Consider the following 18,701-nt stretch of genomic DNA (forward strand, 5'->3'; position numbering starts at 1 on the left):
ATAAAAGCAATTTAATGAGTAGGTGTTGTCAGATATTATGTGAGTAGAGCGAATAGGGGGGAATTATTTAAAAGTGTATGCTCATTCAGGTTATTTGCATTAGCATTTTTGCGACGCATTAGACATTATCTGAGAACACCTATCGAAGGATAACCTAGCTACATTAAAAAGAGCGAAGGCCCTGCAGATAAAAAAGCGAATATATGGATAGACATTTCACGAAACAGATGGCATGATGACGTCAGAATGGATGAATTCCGATTACGAACTGCGGTGCGCTTCTTATTGAATGTTTATAAAACCACTGAAAAGGGCAGGCAAAACAATATGACTACGACAGGAATATCAAGACGAGTTATCTGACCTATTTATAGCGAATGCTGCGGAGCCTTCGCCTGCTATTATTGGAGTGATCATTTAATGACTTGATTTTATGATTACGCAAAGTTGGTTGAACCTGTAATCAAACTTTTATAGAATATATTTGTTTCGAATTTATTGATTTATCATCTGTAGGATGTCCTAATTACAGGTGATACAATAGAAAATTAAATAACGTGTATATACATCTCGTATTTTCTACAGACTATTCACATAATAATTCACATAATTCACAAAATCATCACGTTCCACGTCCTGATAAGAGCTTTAGTTTAAAATAAGTCAATTTACCATAGTATGAAATAAACATGATGGAGGAGTTCTTGTTTCGTGGCCTGCTCATTCATCTGATCTCACTCCAATTGATTTCTTCTTGTGAGGTCATCTGAAAAGCCTTGTGTATGAGACAGCTGTCGAGACTGAAGAGGATCTCTTGGTAAGAATTCTCGCTGCCTCAGGCGCTGTTCACACGACATCGGGGATATTCGAACGGGTACAATAGAACTTTGTGCGACGATGCCATGCCTGTATTGGCGCAGGGGGAGGCCATTTCGAACCTTTGTTGTAAATGGAGCAGCTTGTGAAACTCGTGCATTTTACATGAGTAAAATGTTGCTTAACTTTTGACTCGATCGTTTCCGGACTACGGTCCCTCATCTCAAATTGATCCATTTGTCGTCCTTCATCATACCTGAAAGTCTGTAACATCATCACGGTACTTCCTGTACACAAACATACCAATAAATATCTTCACATATTTTCTATAGACTATTCACAAAATAATTCACATACAATAATTTATAAAATTATCACGTTCCACCCCTGAAAAAAAGCTTTGATTTGAAATAAGTAAATTCACCAACCCCCCCCCCCGACACTTAGCCCCTTGAAAGGGCTCTTGCCTGCCCAGCGACCGCTGCTCAACCCGAAGGCCTGCAGATTAGGAGGGCCGTGTGGTCAGCACGACGCATCCTCTCGGCCGTCACTCCGGGCTTTCGAGACCGGGGCGACCATTTCGCAGTCAGATAGCTCCTCAATTCTAATCACGTAGGCTGAGTGGACCTCGAACCACCCCGCAGGTCGAGAGAAAAATCCCTGACCTGGCCTGGAATCGAACCCGGGGCCTGCGGGCGAGAGGCAGGCACGCTACCCCTACAGCACGGGGCCGGCAAATACAACATAGTATGCTGTACACAACAGCCACTAAAGAGATACGTTTACGTTACTCATTTAGAAATTCCATAAACATCTCACTCGTAACGTAAAAGATCACTTTTCGTGACAGTACCGGGCGAGTTGGCCGTGCGCGTAGAGGCGCGCGGCTGTGAGCTTGCATCCGGGAGATAGTAGGTTCGAATCCCACTATCGGCAGCCCTGAAGATGGTTTTCCGTGGTTTCCCATTTTCACACCAGGCAAATGCTGGGGCTGTACCTTAATTAAGGCCACGGCCGCTTCCTTCCAACTCCTAGGCCTTTCCCATCCCATCGTCGCCGTAAGACCTGTCTGTGTCGGTGCGACGTAAAGCCCCTAGCAAAAAAAAAAAAAATCGTGACAGTTGCGTGAATAACTAGTCCAAATACTTTCTTCTATAGGTCATTCCATGTTAAGAAAACAGTATTGCTCTCTGGACAACAATGTTGCTATATCCATGGCCGGCTGGATCCCTCGCTGCGCTCCCTAGCTAGAGCGACGCATCAAGTCGGCCGTGCTATATCGAACGGTTCTGCTTAACAGCACCACGGGTAAACGACAGCGCATACATTTGTGGAACTTAGTATTCAATATAACAGTAGGGAGAAACTAAAAGACGAAGTCACCTCCGTAGAGGCCATGAAGGCCCTTGGAGGAATGGAAGGTAAAGGCTTCCACCATTGTTAAACGCGGCACGTGATGCGGTAGAGTGGTTAGCTCTACGCCCGGCCACCTTTGCCCCCAGGAATTTACCTGGTACTCATTTTTGGTGTAGGCTGAGTGAACCTCAGGGCCATATGCACCTCCGGAAGTGGAAATCTCGTTTCTTAAATTTTACGACTTCGTGAAGGGGATTCGAACCCACGTCCTTCCGGGCGAACCGAGCACGCCTTTACCGCCTCGGGCAGGCAGCCCCTCAGGGAGAAATTAAGCTGTTAAATATTTTTAGGAAGGGGACTGCTGGTTTCTAGGGGGACAATTTTGTTTTATACAGCTTAAAGAGGAACGGTGGCATTTAACTTCAAGATAAGAGGGAGAACAACTAAACTGCAAAATAAGTTTATGCAATCTAAGGTACAATGGGTTTAGATGGGGCTTATATAGGCTTTTACAGCAGCAATGGTCCTCTCAGAAAAGCCTGTTGCTTCAGCAGTTTCTTGTAATCACGCAGCCGAGACTTTTATCTCTATTATTTCGAGAAAGGTAATTAAGTTCATTATGCACAGTTTGATTTTGTTCCTTCTAAGTAGCTGTTCTTGTCTTATTTTTATGAACAGTCTCAGCCACAACATAAATAAATCAAGGTTATTGCACATGTTCTCTTCAACAGCGAGAAGTCACGGGCGATTCACTAAGTAACACGTACCAGAGCAACTCGGAGGAAGAATGAAGGAAGGCAACATAGCGATAGCTGTTTCCGCCATTATGCTTCCTCCATACGAATGCAAATGTATGTAGTTCAGTCCTCAGCCCTAAAGCTGGTTGGATCCTCAACATGGCCTAGGCATCACTGAAGAGGCGTACTAGGGAAATGAGGAGTGAGGTAGTTTTCCGATGTTTTCCTCACCGAGTCAGAAGTTGCTATTAGATATCAGTCTGCCAAGGCCACTGAAATGCATGCATCAACCGACCCTATGAGCAGCATTTTCACACCATTCATAGCGGGGACTGGCTGCGTGAAGAATGGCATTACTAGCATCGCTCATACCTCAGTCACTTTCATATTGTCAAAGCCAAGGATAAGACTGAGACAGATCAATGAAAGTAACAAGATTGCTCTAGCCTATACCAGAAAACATAGTGCACTGTAAACACTAGGTCCCGCCAGCAAAGGCATAACGAATGCATATATCAAATAGAAAATATTAAGTAGTTATTTTAATAACTCATATGCAAGATATGCCTCATCTTTGTTCTTTCTTTCATAATACAATATAATCACCAGGAGTTATGAGTGTCTCAGAGGGTGTGTGTTCACTCCTTGTGGGTCCATGGAATGACCTATAACATGTTTCAGTAACCAGTCAGTGAGTTGAAACCCATGTCTTGATCCGTGGCTGTCCTCATTAAGCTCTCTCTTACTTTCTTTATTACGTTTCACTGCTGAGGACAGCAGACAGAAGCGGAGTAGAAAATCTGTATTAATGGAACAAACGAATGCTTGATTGGATGTCTAAAGAGCGTCGTGCGCTTGATGAACCGGGAGATGATATAAGGCTGTTAAGCAGCGGGAAGAAAGGATGTAAGCCTATCTGAAAAATCAATGGAGGGCGTTACTGGATGGAGGTGGTGGTGATGATTATTGTTTTAAGAGGGAATACAACTGGGCAACCACCCTCTATTAACACTAATCGGACATAAAAAATTAAAGGCTTCCACCATTGTTAAACTCGGCACGTGATGGGGTAGAGTGGTTAGCTCTACGCCCGGACGCCTTTGCTCCCAGGAATTAACCTGGTACTCATTTTTGGTGTAGGCTGAGTGAACCTCAGGTATTGAAGGGATCCAACACTTCGAAAAATGAAGGTGTCAGCCAAAGAAAGAATCACGCTCCCAGGAGAGGAAATCAAAACCCTGAGATACCTAGAGAAATGGTTGAATGGTATGGACAGAGTCTTTGAGAAGGAGTAGAAAACAGTGGCCGAGGGCCCTTGACTGTTTCTTAGTTCAGTAGTGAAGAGTGATTTTACAATTTGATAAAGCTACAGCACACGTACAGAGGAGTATTCCAAACTTAGGCCGTCGTAGTGCAGAGCTTCTCTCGTCGATAGGAGAACGGTAGTTATTTCTGAAAGAATGTGGGTTTCCAAACTTTTTCCAATGATAACCATCCCTTGCTGCCACTCACAACAATCAACACGGCTTTTGAAATAATTAGCCAGCTCTGAGAACCCAGTATATGCGATAACATGTAAACTCTAATTACTGAAGTTTCGAGTCTGTTTATAACTCTCGGCAGTCAGTGTGGCTAAGTAGGCCTACGATGGACGATTGAGTTGTAAATTATTTGGTCCTAGGAACGAGATTATTTCTTAATACAGTGACGGTCAGCGTGTTTTGGTTACTGTAATTGGAATATGCATTTCTTGTGTGTGTGTTCGTACCATATAAGTGTATTATTTTTCCTTCGGATCTGAAAACTAAACTATGTTATTATTATTATTATTATTATTATTATTATTATTATTATTATTATTATTATTATTATTGTTGCATCGTTGTTGTTCATTGTATTAATATACAACACTGTACTACGAAATAAAGTTGTAACTTTCCTTATCAGGATACGAGGGACCCATTTTCAATTATTCCGGGGTGCCCAGAGCTTCTTAGCGCCGCTACTAGTACAAGGTGAAAATAAATAAACCCAAAACAAAGGTGATAGAGTGCAGACGAATGAAGCGTGGCGATGCAGGAAATATTAGATTAGGAAATGAAGTCTTAAAGGAAGTACTACTGTTTAGCTAGTAAAATAACTAACGATGGCAGAAGTAAGGAGGACATAAAATGCAGACTAGCATAAGAAAGGAAGGTTTTTCTTAAGTAAATTTGCTCACTTCAAACATTGATACAGGAATTAGAAAGATGTTTTTGAAGAAATTCGTCTGTAGCATTGCATTGTACGAAAGAGAAACATGGATGATGATAACTAGCTCAGAAAGAAAAGGAATAGAAGCGTTTGAAATGTGGTGTTACAGAAGAATGCTGAAGGTGAGATGGATAGATCGAATCACAAATACAGAGATACTGAATCGAATTGGCAAGAGGAGGTCGCTTTGGCTAAATTTGTCCAGAGGAAGAGATAGATAATAGGACACATCTTAAGACACCCAGGACTTGTTCAGTTGGTTTTTGAAGGGAGTACAGGCGGTAAGAACGGTAGGGGTAGACCGAAGTATGAATATGACAAACAGGTTAGAGCAGATGAAGGGTGTGATAGTTACGTAGAAATGAAAAGATTAGCTCAGGATAAGTCTTATGGAGAGCTGCAAACCAGTCTATGGAACTGATGACTCAAACAAAAACATGTTTGTAATATTGCTGTGTCTTCTACTATTGCAAGGTAGAGGTGGCTGCATGGTGTAAGTAACAAAACTTGGTATAGTCCCGGACGTATCATATATGATACAACCAAACATAACCCTAGAATCCCTCTCCTAAATACTGCAAAAATACTGTTTTCTTTACAGGTATGTCCTATTTCCCCCCTTAAGATCAAACTGAACAGAAGAGAAAAGCTTTGCCTACTACAAATGATAGTCCGAAAGAACTTTGAAGCTAATTTTGTCTGATAGTGTGAGATAATGGGGCGTGGACTTGCGCTATATACGCGGAACCGCTGCCGTAATCATGCATTTAGAGCTTTAAAAATTGCATTAGGGAAAACTAATAAGGGATTAGAAAGAGGAAGACCTGGATAAATTTTTAAGTGTTGATGCAGCCCTCCATACCCCCCTTCCCTGTGCTAACCATTTCATTTCCACGTGACTACTGCATCCTTTATCTGCTCTAATCTGTTTGCCATATTCATACCTTGATTTACCCGTACTGTTCTTACCACCTACACTTCCTTCAGAAACCAACCTGAACAAGTCCTGGGTGTCTTAATATGTGTCCTATCATTCTATCTCTTCTTCTCGTCAAATTTAGCCAAATCGATCTCCTCTCACCAATTCGATTCAGTATCTCTTCATTCTGATTCGATCCATCCATCTCACCTTCAACATTCTTCTGTATATATTTGTACCGGTTGGTACACCTCTACGCCGCACTTTTGAATTTTCCGCCGTAAAGTACTCCCCTATAGCAGAAACTCTGAACTTTAAAAACTGAATTATCTCAACAGTTTCTCAGAAGATGTCACTCTGTTAATTTCGAACTGCTTTTGTTTACTAATTATCAAGAAGTGTGGACATTATCTGATAGATGTCTCTACAAAGCTATGACCATGCACCCTGGTGCGAAGTGGTAGAACTTTATTTGAAGAAATTTTGTATTCATAAGTTTGTTCTTTACTAATTTCGTTCTTTCATTTGTGGGTTGGCAATATAAATCTTTCTTTCCGCCAGTTTTGAAGTTAGCCAATCAATAATTTCTGTTATTAATTTTCAGCCTATCGAGTCTTTCTTCTCCAATTTTGATGTGTAAATTTTAGTCAGCCAATAAACGCCTGTGGGTGTGTCTTAATTATTCACGAAAGGTCTAGAATCTTCCACGAGGGTATAAAACTGCTGATTTTCACGGCTCTTCGCCGCTTCAACAACATCTAGCTTAGTGTATGGAAGTATAGCAGGGGGCGGGTAGCGCCTCTTCCTTCGGGCAGTAGCTCTTGAACAAAGGTAATGGCCGTTTAACATCTTTATTTCTTGCTAGCTCAGCAGTTTAACCCTCGGGGAAGGTCCGAAACCTTTTCAATGTAACTTACCTGTCTAGAAATGTAACTTAGTGCCGGCTTATGTAAAATTTTCTTATTACTTTAACTGTAAATCGGGGATAGAGAGTGCTTTAACCTCTCGAGCTCCCCTTCATTTTTTGATTTGAGGTGACTACGTTTTCATAACCGATTTTCTACTCTTAATGTATTAAAATTTTCTTATACGAGTCACCTCTCTAGTGTGGGAATAGCCACTGTTTAATCGGCCTAGTGCCCCTTAGGTTTTAACAAGTGTTCATGTAGGAGTGCAAGTACACGCTTCCATTCTGCTTTGCATTTTGGGCCATTTACTTATCCTATTCTTTTTCAACGAAGGCCCAGTAGGCTGGGTACGAGATACCCCTGTTTAATTCTTGTAAGTTGTGCCTCGATGGCAAGTGATTGTAAAGTATAGTATTGCCTTTAATAGGCTTGAAAGATTGAGAGCGGGTCAGCTCTTTCTGGTGTTTTGAAAGGTGCCTCTAGGAGGCTTGACATTACTAGGTGGGAGCAAGTGTTCCATGTAATTAGGGGTTTCCTGCCCTTTGGTAATTTGTGGTTGTGAGCTGAGAGCTCAGGAATTATAAAACTTGGGGCTCGAAGCCCAGATCTTGTAATGATCCCCTAAAACTTGTGCTTTCGTGCTCTGGTTTATAAATTATACCTTGTACCTGATTTTTGGCTTGTTGTTGATTTGTTACTTGTTGAATTTTGAAAGTCTATATGAAAATTGTTAAGTTCTGAAAATATAACCTTTATTGAAATTTTAATTCATCTTTCGGCCTTGTAGTTAGACCCATTCCAGCCCGCACCTTCTTTCACCTCTGCTGTTCCACGGGTAACCCCGTAACAATATTAACTAGCTCAGAAATAAAAGGAATAGAAGCGTTTGAAATGTGGTCTTACAATGCTTGGTATAGTCCCGAACGTATCATATATGATACAACCAAATATAACCCCAGAATCTCTCTCCTAAATACTGCAAAATTACTGTTTTTACAGGTGTGTCGTATTTTTTCCCTTAAGATCAAACTGCACAGAAGAGAAATGCTTTGCCTACTACAAACAATGCCACGCTCCAAACGAAAGTCTTCAAAAACGTCTTTCTGATTCCTGTATCAGTCTTCGAAAACGTCTTTCTGATTCCTATATCAGTCTTCGAAAATGTCTTTCTGATTCCTGTATCAGGCTTCGAAGACGTCTTTCTGATTCATATATCAGTCTTCGAAAACTCTTTCTGATTCCTATATCAGTCTTCGAAAACGTCTTCCCGATTCCTATATCAGTCTTCAAAAACGTATTTCTGATTCCTGTATCAGTCTTCGAAATGAACAAATTTCTTTTCTTAAGAAAGCTTTTCCTTTCTTGTGCTAGTCTGAATTTTATGTCCTCCTTATTTCTACCATCGTCAGTTATTTTACTGCCCAAGTAACAATATCCATCTACTTCCTTTAGGACTTCACTTCCTAATTTAATATTACTTACATCACCTCACTTCGTTCAACTGCACACCATTACTTTTGTTTTGGAGTTATTTTCATCTTGTACTACTTTTCCAATAATGTATCCATACCATTCAGCAATTCCTCCAGATCTTCTGCAGTCTCAGATAAAAATATCGTCCGCAAACCTCAGAGTCTTGATATCCACTCCTTGGATTGTGATTCCCTTCCACATCCCCGTTAATGTATATTTGTGTGTCATTTCATTGCTATAAAAATGTATTCTTCCCACGATTCATTCATTAAAATATTTTTTGTCGTATTATCACACTTGAATCACGAAGAAAACCTTATCAAAATACTTGAAATTGTGATTTGATGGAATTTGTAATGTTACAGGTGCTCCAGCCGTGTATCCGTCCAACCAGACGTTGACAGCAATCACAGGTCAACCACTGAGCCTTACGGTGGAGTTCTGCGCCAATCCCGCTGCTGACAGAGCTATCTGGCTAACAGATCGTGTACCACTGAGGCCTGGAGACTCCACTGCCGCCTTGATTGCTCACAATATCACGGTCAGTATACACGACAGTGCAGTAGTGTCTAAGCTTGCCAGTATTGTCGCATACGTCTTTGGCAGGGTTGGAAGTAACCGAACAGAAGTAATCGAATTAATTCTAATGATTTTAAAAAAATGCTATTAGTTCGGGGCGTCGACCCATGTGGATCTTCTGCCCCTACTGGCACCATATTGTATGAACCTGCGTGTAATTGGAATGGCGGCAGTGTGGAATGTTGTTTATGAGGAAAGGAAGATTAAGGACGTCACAAATACCCAGTCCCCAGGCCAGGAATATTAATCATTACAATTAAAAACCCTGACCCGGCCGGAAATCGAACCCGAGGCCGGCGGGTGACAGGCGGACGCGTTGCCCCCTACACCGCGGGGCCGGACATTCTAATGAATACTTTTGATATAAATACCTTATGCATTGGGGTAATATGAAATGTGTGACGCGATGTTTCCTAGCAGCCGGGCAGGCTGTGATGTGAAGTATTGAATGATGGCCATAACTGAGAGTCATAGTATCAAAGAGGCGCGTTAGAGTACTGATGTGAACTTGCAGGCTGTGATGTGAAGTATTGATGGAAGGCCATGACCGAGATACATATAGAAGACTCTGTTCCTAACGTTGTGAAATTATGGGAAATAATCGTTATCAATTTGAAAGACATATCTGTGATAATGTGATTTTCACAGACTCAGCTAGGTTCCCCATGGTCATCAATGCATGCTCCCAAGGCAATAGCCCATGGAGCACCTTTTAGTCGCCTCTTACGACAGGCAGAGGATACCGTGAATGTATTCTACCACATTCACCCACAAGGGAAGAATTTGGAATTACCTTATTGAAAGCCGAGGAAAGATGTAGAAGATGCAGAGTTCCTGTAAGAAGTCCGTGAGATTCTAAAACAGATGAATTCGTTTTATTTCCTAACTCAGGGAAGCTTGAGAGGGAAGTTATTGAGCGGCAGAAAATTAAAGATAAATACTATCCCTCGTCTGTCTAATGTAAAATATTCCTCTAACCTCGAGCCCAGACTGAAAACAAACGAAAAGTCTTGTGAACGCGGCGGAGGGCCGGTAGATCACAGACACTGTAACATCAAGTAAACATTAGCTATTTTCTCCTCGGCCTCTCAATGGCAGGGTTGAGATGGAAATACAAAAGTTTATAACTCATTCTAAGTTCTCCCCTCAATTCTATTTCCAGTTGTTTTTTATAGGTTACTTTATCCATTAATTATATAATTTTCTTTCTTTCATTTTTTCTCTCAGTCTTTCTTGGTTATTTTTATTATTATTTAACTTCTTCTATTTCTCACTTTTCACTTTCTTATAAAGTAGTGATGCATTGTTAAGGGGACAGTCTGGATATAAAGAGATATTTTTACTTAATGCACGGATTTTCGCGAAACTTGCTGCTTTTCCGGATTTAAAAGATCGAATTGCTTGATTGAGTTCAGCACTCGTAAAAGGAGAAGAATAAGATGGGTATCATCCAGCTGATCATTGATGCTTTAAGACTCTCTTGTATCATTTTGTATTATGATAGTGCGGTAAGAAATGCTGTATGTAGGAGGATGGGAACACGCCGCCATGATTTATGAAGTACCTTTCTTGTTAGGAGATTCATGACCGTGCCTGTATATAGGAGGATGGGAACAGCGCCATGTTTTATGAAGTACCTTTCTTGTGATGAGATTCGTGACCGTGCCTGTATATAGGGGGATGGGAACACGCCGCCATGTTTTATGAAGTACCTTTCTTGTTAGGAGATTCACGACCGTGCCTGTATATAGGGGGATGGGAACAAGCCACCATGTTTTATGAAGTACCTTTCTTGTTAGGAGATTCATGACCGTGCCTGTATATAGGGGGATGGGAACACGCCGCCATGTTTTATAAAGTACCTTTCTTGTTAGGAGATTCATGACCGTGTCTGTATATAGGAGGATGGGACACGCCGCCATGTTTTAAGAAGTACGTTTCTTGTTAGGAAGTTCATGTAACTAGGCAACTCAGTGCCGAGTAATGTGTTCATTTTGTCACCAGATGGAGAAACAAAGAATGGCATGTATCCACTTGCGTTACAATGAACATCATGCATCATGTAAATAAATTGCCATTTATGTAAGCAAATGGAAATAGTTTGATCAAATTAATAGACATAAGAATCTAAAAAATAGATTTACAGTAATTATTTCTTTGTTTATTAAGTGAAATTACAAGTAAATGTAATTAGAAAATGTAATGACAAAACAACCAAAAATAAGGAAGAAAATTGTTAATAACAATTGCATAAACTAGAATTAATTAAAAAACACTTTTTATTTATTGAGGTATAGCAGCGCACATCGGTTATCAACTAGTTTGTTTTTAATACATAAACTCATATGTAGCCTACACTGCATATGCAATTGATTCAAGTAGTGTATGTCATGAAATAAACTTCAAAAATAATTATCTTCTCTTCTGAAAAAATAACTGATTTGTTATGTAACAACAAGCAAAACATATTTAAAAACAAATTCTGCTGAAATAAGAATGAATGCCAGGTATATTATGGTTTTTCGCGACAATTTAAGGTAAAAACAACCAATGTCAGAATATCTTTTATTTTTTAAGAGGAAATTTTAACCTTTTAATATCAAAATGTTGGTGGTATAATAATTTCGTGTGCGTATTTCTAAGCGAGTGCAGCCCTTGTAAGACAGACTCTTCGATTAGGGTGGGCGGTATGTACGATGTGTAGATAATTGCGTGTTATTGTGGTGGAGGATAGTGTTATGTGCGGTGTGTGAGTTGCAGGAATGTTGGGGACAGCACAAACACCCAGGCCCAGGACCACTGGAATTAACCAACGAAGGTTAGAATCCCCGACCCTGCCGGGAATTGAACCCGGGACCCTCTGAACCGAAGACCAGTACGCTGACCATTCAGCCAAGATGGCTGGCACTATTGCACCTTCATTTAGTTTAGAGTACCTAGTTACTTATTGTAAATTGTTTTCGCTGATTCATTTTCTCATGGTAACGCCTACTAGCCTACGCTCTTTCCATGCCATTACTGTTTCTCGTTTCAACTCTTTCTTTTGCACATTTTTGCCGAATCCTAATCAAATATTTATCTTCCATTATTAAATGTTTACTCTATACAACTGAACACGATGTATTCACAACGACAGCTAACCTCCAACTCAGCGCCATCTTATAACAGTGTTTGCGTGTGCCGCCATATATTTAGCATAAATTGATCCTTACTCTGAAACGCTGTTTCATGAAAACTACGTTTAATATTTATTTATTTATTTATTTATTGCAACAGCTAGCCTCCGCTTTTATCTGTCAATTGAGACATCAAATATAATCGTAAGTTAAACACTCTCTGCGATATAGGCTGTGCATTCTACGCAAACACTAAAAGCGTCTGAAAATCTTTCTTTCTATGTATCCGTTGAGGAGGAATGTAAGTCAACAAACTGTTTCTTGCTTATGAACAAACATTTTTCCTGGTTTCATTGTAATACAGAACCACATTTAGAGAGTATTGTTTCTCTTGAACATTTCATACTTTGACATTGGTTGTTTTTGCCAGAAACCCTTCAAATATCTAGGGTAGGTTCAGGTTTAAGTGAAGAAATGACTGCTCTAGTCCACCTCTGTAGTATAGTGGTTAGTGTGATTGTTGCCACCCCCAATTCCCGGATCTGCGACGAAATTTGAAAGGTGATACGAGGGCTGGAATGGGGCGCACTCAGCCTCCGGAGGTCAACTGAGTAGAAGTAGTTTCGATTCCCACCTCAGTAATCCTGGAAGTGGTTTTCCGTGGTTTCCCACTTCTCCTGCAGGCAAATGCCGTGATGGTAACTAACTTAAGGCCACGGCCGCTTCCTTCCCTCTTCCTTATCTATCCGTTGCAATCTTCCCATTCCCCCCGCAAAACAAGGTGAGGCCGCCTGGGCGAGGTACTGGTCATCCTTCCAGTTATATCCCGCGTCCCTTAGTCTGAAGCTCCAGGACCCTGCCCTTGAGGGGGTAGAGGTGCGATCCCTCCCTGAGTCCGAGGGAAAAACTGACCCTGGAGGATAAACAGATAAAGAAGAAAAAAAAGACTGCTCCAATGGGACCCCAAGCATATCAAGCAGATACGTTTCCTCCCCATATTTATTTACATTTCTATTGCACTCAATTCTGCATGTCCCTGCAATAGGGACACTCAAGATGCAACGCATGTGCTAGTGAAGAAACCTCCCAACACCATTACTACCAAGCATCGCTGTCAACATCTCTCAGAAGATGGTTGAAAAGAAAGAGGGTTTTATAATTCTTAATTCTGTCTCATTAAGTGCTGCGACACTGTCAGCCAGGAAGTAAAATATAAATGTAACCACTTTCTCCTTCTCCTCGCATCCATTAAGAGAGAGCACTTTTTATGAATGTTTTCTGCTAATATCTCCGTCACTTTACGATATCAAGACACCATTATAGCTGAGGCTCCCTTGCTACAGAAATAAATAACATCTTCTGTTCCAGTATATTTCCTAAATACGTGCTATTACGGGATCGTCAGTTCACAGACGGGATGACGCAACACTTCATAACACAGTCGGTGACGGGTCAATCAAGCTACTTTCCGCCAGTATTTAGGCAGGCTGTGTTACTCGAGACGCAGCAGTAATCCCATCTATTGGAGATGAGTGTCAGCAGAAGGGACAAAGCACATCACAACAGTGATCAATGTTATGTTATTGTTGATCAGTTTTATGAGTTTTCGGTATTGTAGGCCTTCACATGAGGAGAGAAGGAGACAGTTTAGAAAAGACCATTCTTACTTACTTAATATGTTTACCCTCCAGGCTTGGCTTTTCCCTCGGACTCAGCGAGGGATCCCACCTCTACAGCCTCAAGGGCAGTGTTCTGGAGCGTCAGACATTGGGTCGAGGGATACAACTGGGGAGAATGACCAGAACTTCGCCCAGGCGGCCTCACCTGCTTTGCTTAACAGGGGCTTGGGTAGGGAATGGATAGATTGGAAGGGATAGACAAGGACGAGGGAAGGAAGCGGCCGTGACCTTAAGTTAGGTACCATCCCGGCATTCGCCTGGAGGAGAAGTGGGACACCACGGCAAACCACTTCCATGATGGCTGAGGTGGGAATCGAACCGACCTCTCCTCATTTGACCTCCCGAGGCTGAGTAGATCCCGTTCCAGCCCTCGCACCACATTTCAAATTTCGTGGTAGAGCCGGGAATTGAACCCGGGCCTTCGGGGGTCGCAGCTAATCACACTAACCACTACACCACAGAGGCGGACTAAAGACCATTCGGCAAGGCAAAATTGCAGGCAAGAGACCAAAGTCAGAACACCAAGTGGAGGGTTAGAAGTAGTAGGGCTATAAGAGTTCCAAATCCTAAGTCAGCACTTTTTTCTGCAGCGTCAGCACCCGAGATCATTGACCCCGGGTGACGTCACGACCACGTGCTAGGCCACGTGCTTTTTCGACAGCTGTTAAGCTGACAGCTGCCATCTTTAAACAACAGAGCATCGCTAACCTCAGTGCTGCCATCTTGACGGGGCTAAACCTCATGGCTGCCACCTTATGCACATGGGCGCGCGAAATTTGAATTCCACGTGCTTTTTTGACAACTGCCATCTTTAAACAACAGAGCATCGCTAACCTCAGCGCTGCCATCTTGACGGAGCTAAACCTCATGGATGCCACCTTATGCACGTGGGCGCGCGAAATTTGAATTCCACGTGCTTGTTTACAAACAATAGCACGTCACCCGAGGTCAATGACCTCGGGTGCTGACGCTGCAGGAAAAGTGCTGACTAAGGATTTGGAACTCTCATAGCCCTACTACTGTTAGACGAAGCAAAGAAAATCACCGGTTTACCTCTTCACAATCTTAAGAAAAGCTGAAGACCGCTCAGGATGGAAAAATCTCGTTAAGGATGCAGTTACTAATGAAGTGAAGAAATGAGGTCACGACGGTCTGCAATGAGTAAACCGACTGATGATGATAATGAGGCCTTCACATTTAGTTGTCTTCTGTCTTTGTGATATTGGGGCATCTAATATAAAGGGAGTCCTTCCTTCTTCCATGACTTCCCCTTCTCTTACTCTTCAAGCGATCCTTCTTTTACGATCTTTTCTCATTGTTATGATCAGAAGTTTCCTTTGCGATATGGAACGATGACCACGCAGTTTTACACCTGAAGGCAACAGTGACAAAAACAATCGCCGTTTAACACACCAGTGGGGTCGCGGGTGTGAACTGTGTCACACATATGTGGATTTGGCCCTGTTTTACGGCCGGATGCCCTTCCTGACGCCAACCCTGTGTGGAGGGATGTAATCACTATTGTGTGTTTCTGTGATGGTTGGTAGTGTGGTGCATTGTCTGAATATGAAGAGGAAAGTGTTAGGACAAACACAAACACCCAGTCCCCGGGCCAGAAGAATTAATCAGACGCGATTAAAATTCCCGACCCGGCCCCGAACCGAACGCGGGACCCTCTGCAACGAAGGCCTCAACGCTGACCATTCAGCCAATGAGTCATCGCCGTTTAACACGATTGAACAATAATTCCACGTTAACAATGGTTGGCGTTGATATGGACTAAACAACAAAAGTATAAGTTCGTTATTCCATTATCGTAGTCTGTGGTAAAACCGTGTAATGATTGGAACTTGTTTTCTCTATAACTTTTGTTATGGTAATACTTTTCGATAGGACCAGTAACGTAAGTATTTTTAAAAAATCAGGCATCTGCCCCTAAACTACCAATTTACCAATAAAATGTATTTTAAACATAGACAGTAGCACCTTGTTCCCAGAGTTATACGATTGTCATTAAATTCTGTTCACCCATTTTCTCGTGGTTCGGCCTCGATATGGACTTAACAAAAATCAAAATTTATGAATACCTTTTGTTCACAGCCGGTAGAGTAAAAATGTATAAGACATAAATGATTCGAAATTTAATTATATATAACTTATGTTTATTTATCGATAGGACCATTAATAACATACATATTTGAGAATTAAATTTTAGGCCTTCCCCTAAACTACCATTTCACACAGTGAGAATAAAATAATTTATATACCAGATTGTAGTACATCATTCTCCGACTTTATATACCGATTTTCATTCAATTCTCTTCAGCCATTTTCCGGTGATGCCCGTAGAGACATAGACATGACGGAGAATTAAAAAATGCATTTCTTTGTTACTATGGACACGACCGATACAGAAATACCATTTTTTAAATTCTGAGCAACGCAGGCAAAACTCTTATTTTCTTTACATAGATTATGCTTACCGCCTGCCACTATTCTTCTATAGTTATGTTTCTGGAACATTCTTCATACACCGGGCGAGTTGGTCGTGCGGCTGTGAGCTTGCATCCGGGAGATAGTGGGTTCTAATCCCACTGCCGGCAGCACTGAAGATGGTTTTCCGTGGTTTCGCATTTTCACACCAGGCAAATGCTGGGGCTGTGCCTTAATTAAGGCCACGGCCGATTTCTTCCGACTTCTAGGCCTTTCCTATCCCATCATAGCCACAAGACCTGTCTGTGCCGGTGCGACGTAAAGCCACTAGCAAGAAAAAGGAAGCATTCTTCATACTTTCGGCATCAGGACCCGGTCCAGACCCAACTGCACGTCTTGATGTCATTTTTCTTCATGGAAATCCACAGTCTGTTTTCAGTCATTTGATTGGGTCAGGAATAGAATAATGAAGCCCCTATCTAAGGGCTGCCAACGGCCGTAGCCGTGTTGAAACACCGGATTCCGTGAGATCTCCGTAGTTAAGCAACATTGGGCGTGGTCAGGAATTGGATGGGTTGCCACGCGCTGTTGGTGGGGGTAAGGGAATGGAGGAGCGGAAAGGAACTGGCCACCCTACCGCACGTAAACTCCGGCTCAGGAACACCTCTGCGGAGGTTCGGACCTGCCTTCGGGCAGAATAACCCTTACCTTACCATCTAAGGGCTAGGATAGGAATTGTGCCAGCTGCATTGATTAATCACTGACAGATGAAATTAAGTAAAGAACATTACAAAGACTTGCATGATAAACTCAACACCCCAGAAGACGCAAAATATATTTACCAACTAGCGAAAAATCGTCTCCGTTCCACAGAGGATATTGGACATAAAAGGTGAACACCACAAGCTACTACAGAGACCAACTCAAATCCTTGACCAATTGAAGAAACATTTCTGAAAAGTATGCAATGAAGAATTCATACATCCGCCAATACCAACAGTAAATGGTCCAGCTCCACCCAACACGGTTGCTGGAGTAGAAAGAAAATGAAAAACGGAAAGGCAACTGGACCGGATGACCTTCCATCAGCGGAAGATGCTTGGACCACAAGCAGCTACGTTCCTGACAGACCTATTCAACAAGATCATTGATGAAGACTGCCCCTTCTACTTGCAGAGACTGATCCGACTATCGAACAGTTCGTCTTCCTTGTCACACAGACGCACGCCTTCCTGACTTAGTTCATATTGCCTCAAATCAATGTGGCTTTGTGAAAGGAGCATGAACGACCGACGCAACACGTCTTTTAATAGAACGTCACAATGAAAAGAAAGCACTCCACATCGCTTCCTTGCATCTTGAAGATGTTTTTGACAGGATGCTTCGTGATCTTATTTGGCTTGTACTCAGGCTGCATGGTGTACCAGAAGTATATATTCTATGAATCCAGCATCAGTGTCGGAATGCCACCAGCTCTGTTTGATGAGCAGCTGGAATGCCTGCACCATTTTGAATTCAGATTGGCGTTCATCAGGGATCGGCTTTATCTCCACACTTCTGTACATCTTCTGTCTCGACACCATCAACACAGAAGTGTTAATACCACATCCGTGGACTCTACTCTATGCTGATTATGTTATGGTCGCCTGTAAATCCCGTCAAGATTTGCAACAACTAGTCCAACGTTGTAAGAACTCCTTGGACACATACGTCCTGCGACTTAACGTTGAGAATACTGAGTACCTAGAGTGGGGGGTACAAAGTGATGGGATCAATTAACATCGATGGCGTCGAAATTCTCGAAACAACTCAATTTAAATATCTGTGGTCTCTTATCCAATCGGATGGTGAAACGCTCCCAGATGTTCGAAGCAGAATCAACGCTGCCTGGATGAAGTGGCGCCAAGTCATAGGAGTCCCTTTTGATAGGAGGGTGCCAGTGTGTCTGAAATCCAAAATCTATAGAACCATCATTAGACCAGTGGCACTGTATGGAACCGAGTATTGTCCAATCACAAGGAGACACGAACAACAGCTGCATGTCATGGAGATGCTTCGCTCGCCAATGGGACTCACTAGACTCAGCCACATCAGAAATGAGGATGCTTGGATGGCATTTAGTGTGGCCCCAATCCCTGAGAAAATGCGAGAGAATCGTTTGCGATGGTATGACCATGTGCTATGCAGAAACGTTTGTTCAGTTGCAAGAAGGGCGTTAAACTTAAGTCCTGAGGGCCGCAGACCACGAGGGCGCTGGCTCGACACTCTGCAGGAGGACATCATGCATGTGGTGAAAGTCTGTCCTGAAGATGCACAAGACCGCATCAAGGGGGAAAAGAAGTGCAGAACAGCAGACCCTGCAATTAAGGGGGATAAATGCTAACAAGAAGAATAAGAAGAAGAATAAGAAGAAGAAGATGATGATGATGAAA

At 42.1% G+C, this 18,701-nt stretch overlaps 1 protein-coding gene across 1 annotated transcript in view; it reads left to right on the plus strand.

Moving 5' to 3' along the window:
* LOC136885355 (nephrin-like) overlaps nt 1–18,701 on the plus strand; it is a 424,800-nt gene that overhangs the window by 382,739 nt on the left and 23,360 nt on the right. Inside the window, exon 8 of the mRNA XM_068230401.1 lies at nt 8,828–9,003. Coding sequence (XP_068086502.1) covers nt 8,828–9,003 — 176 coding nt within the window. The remainder of the gene's footprint in view (nt 1–8,827; nt 9,004–18,701) is intronic.

Source organism: Anabrus simplex, chromosome 14 (assembly GCF_040414725.1).
Source record: "Anabrus simplex isolate iqAnaSimp1 chromosome 14, ASM4041472v1, whole genome shotgun sequence".
NCBI lineage: Eukaryota > Metazoa > Arthropoda > Insecta > Orthoptera > Tettigoniidae > Anabrus > Anabrus simplex.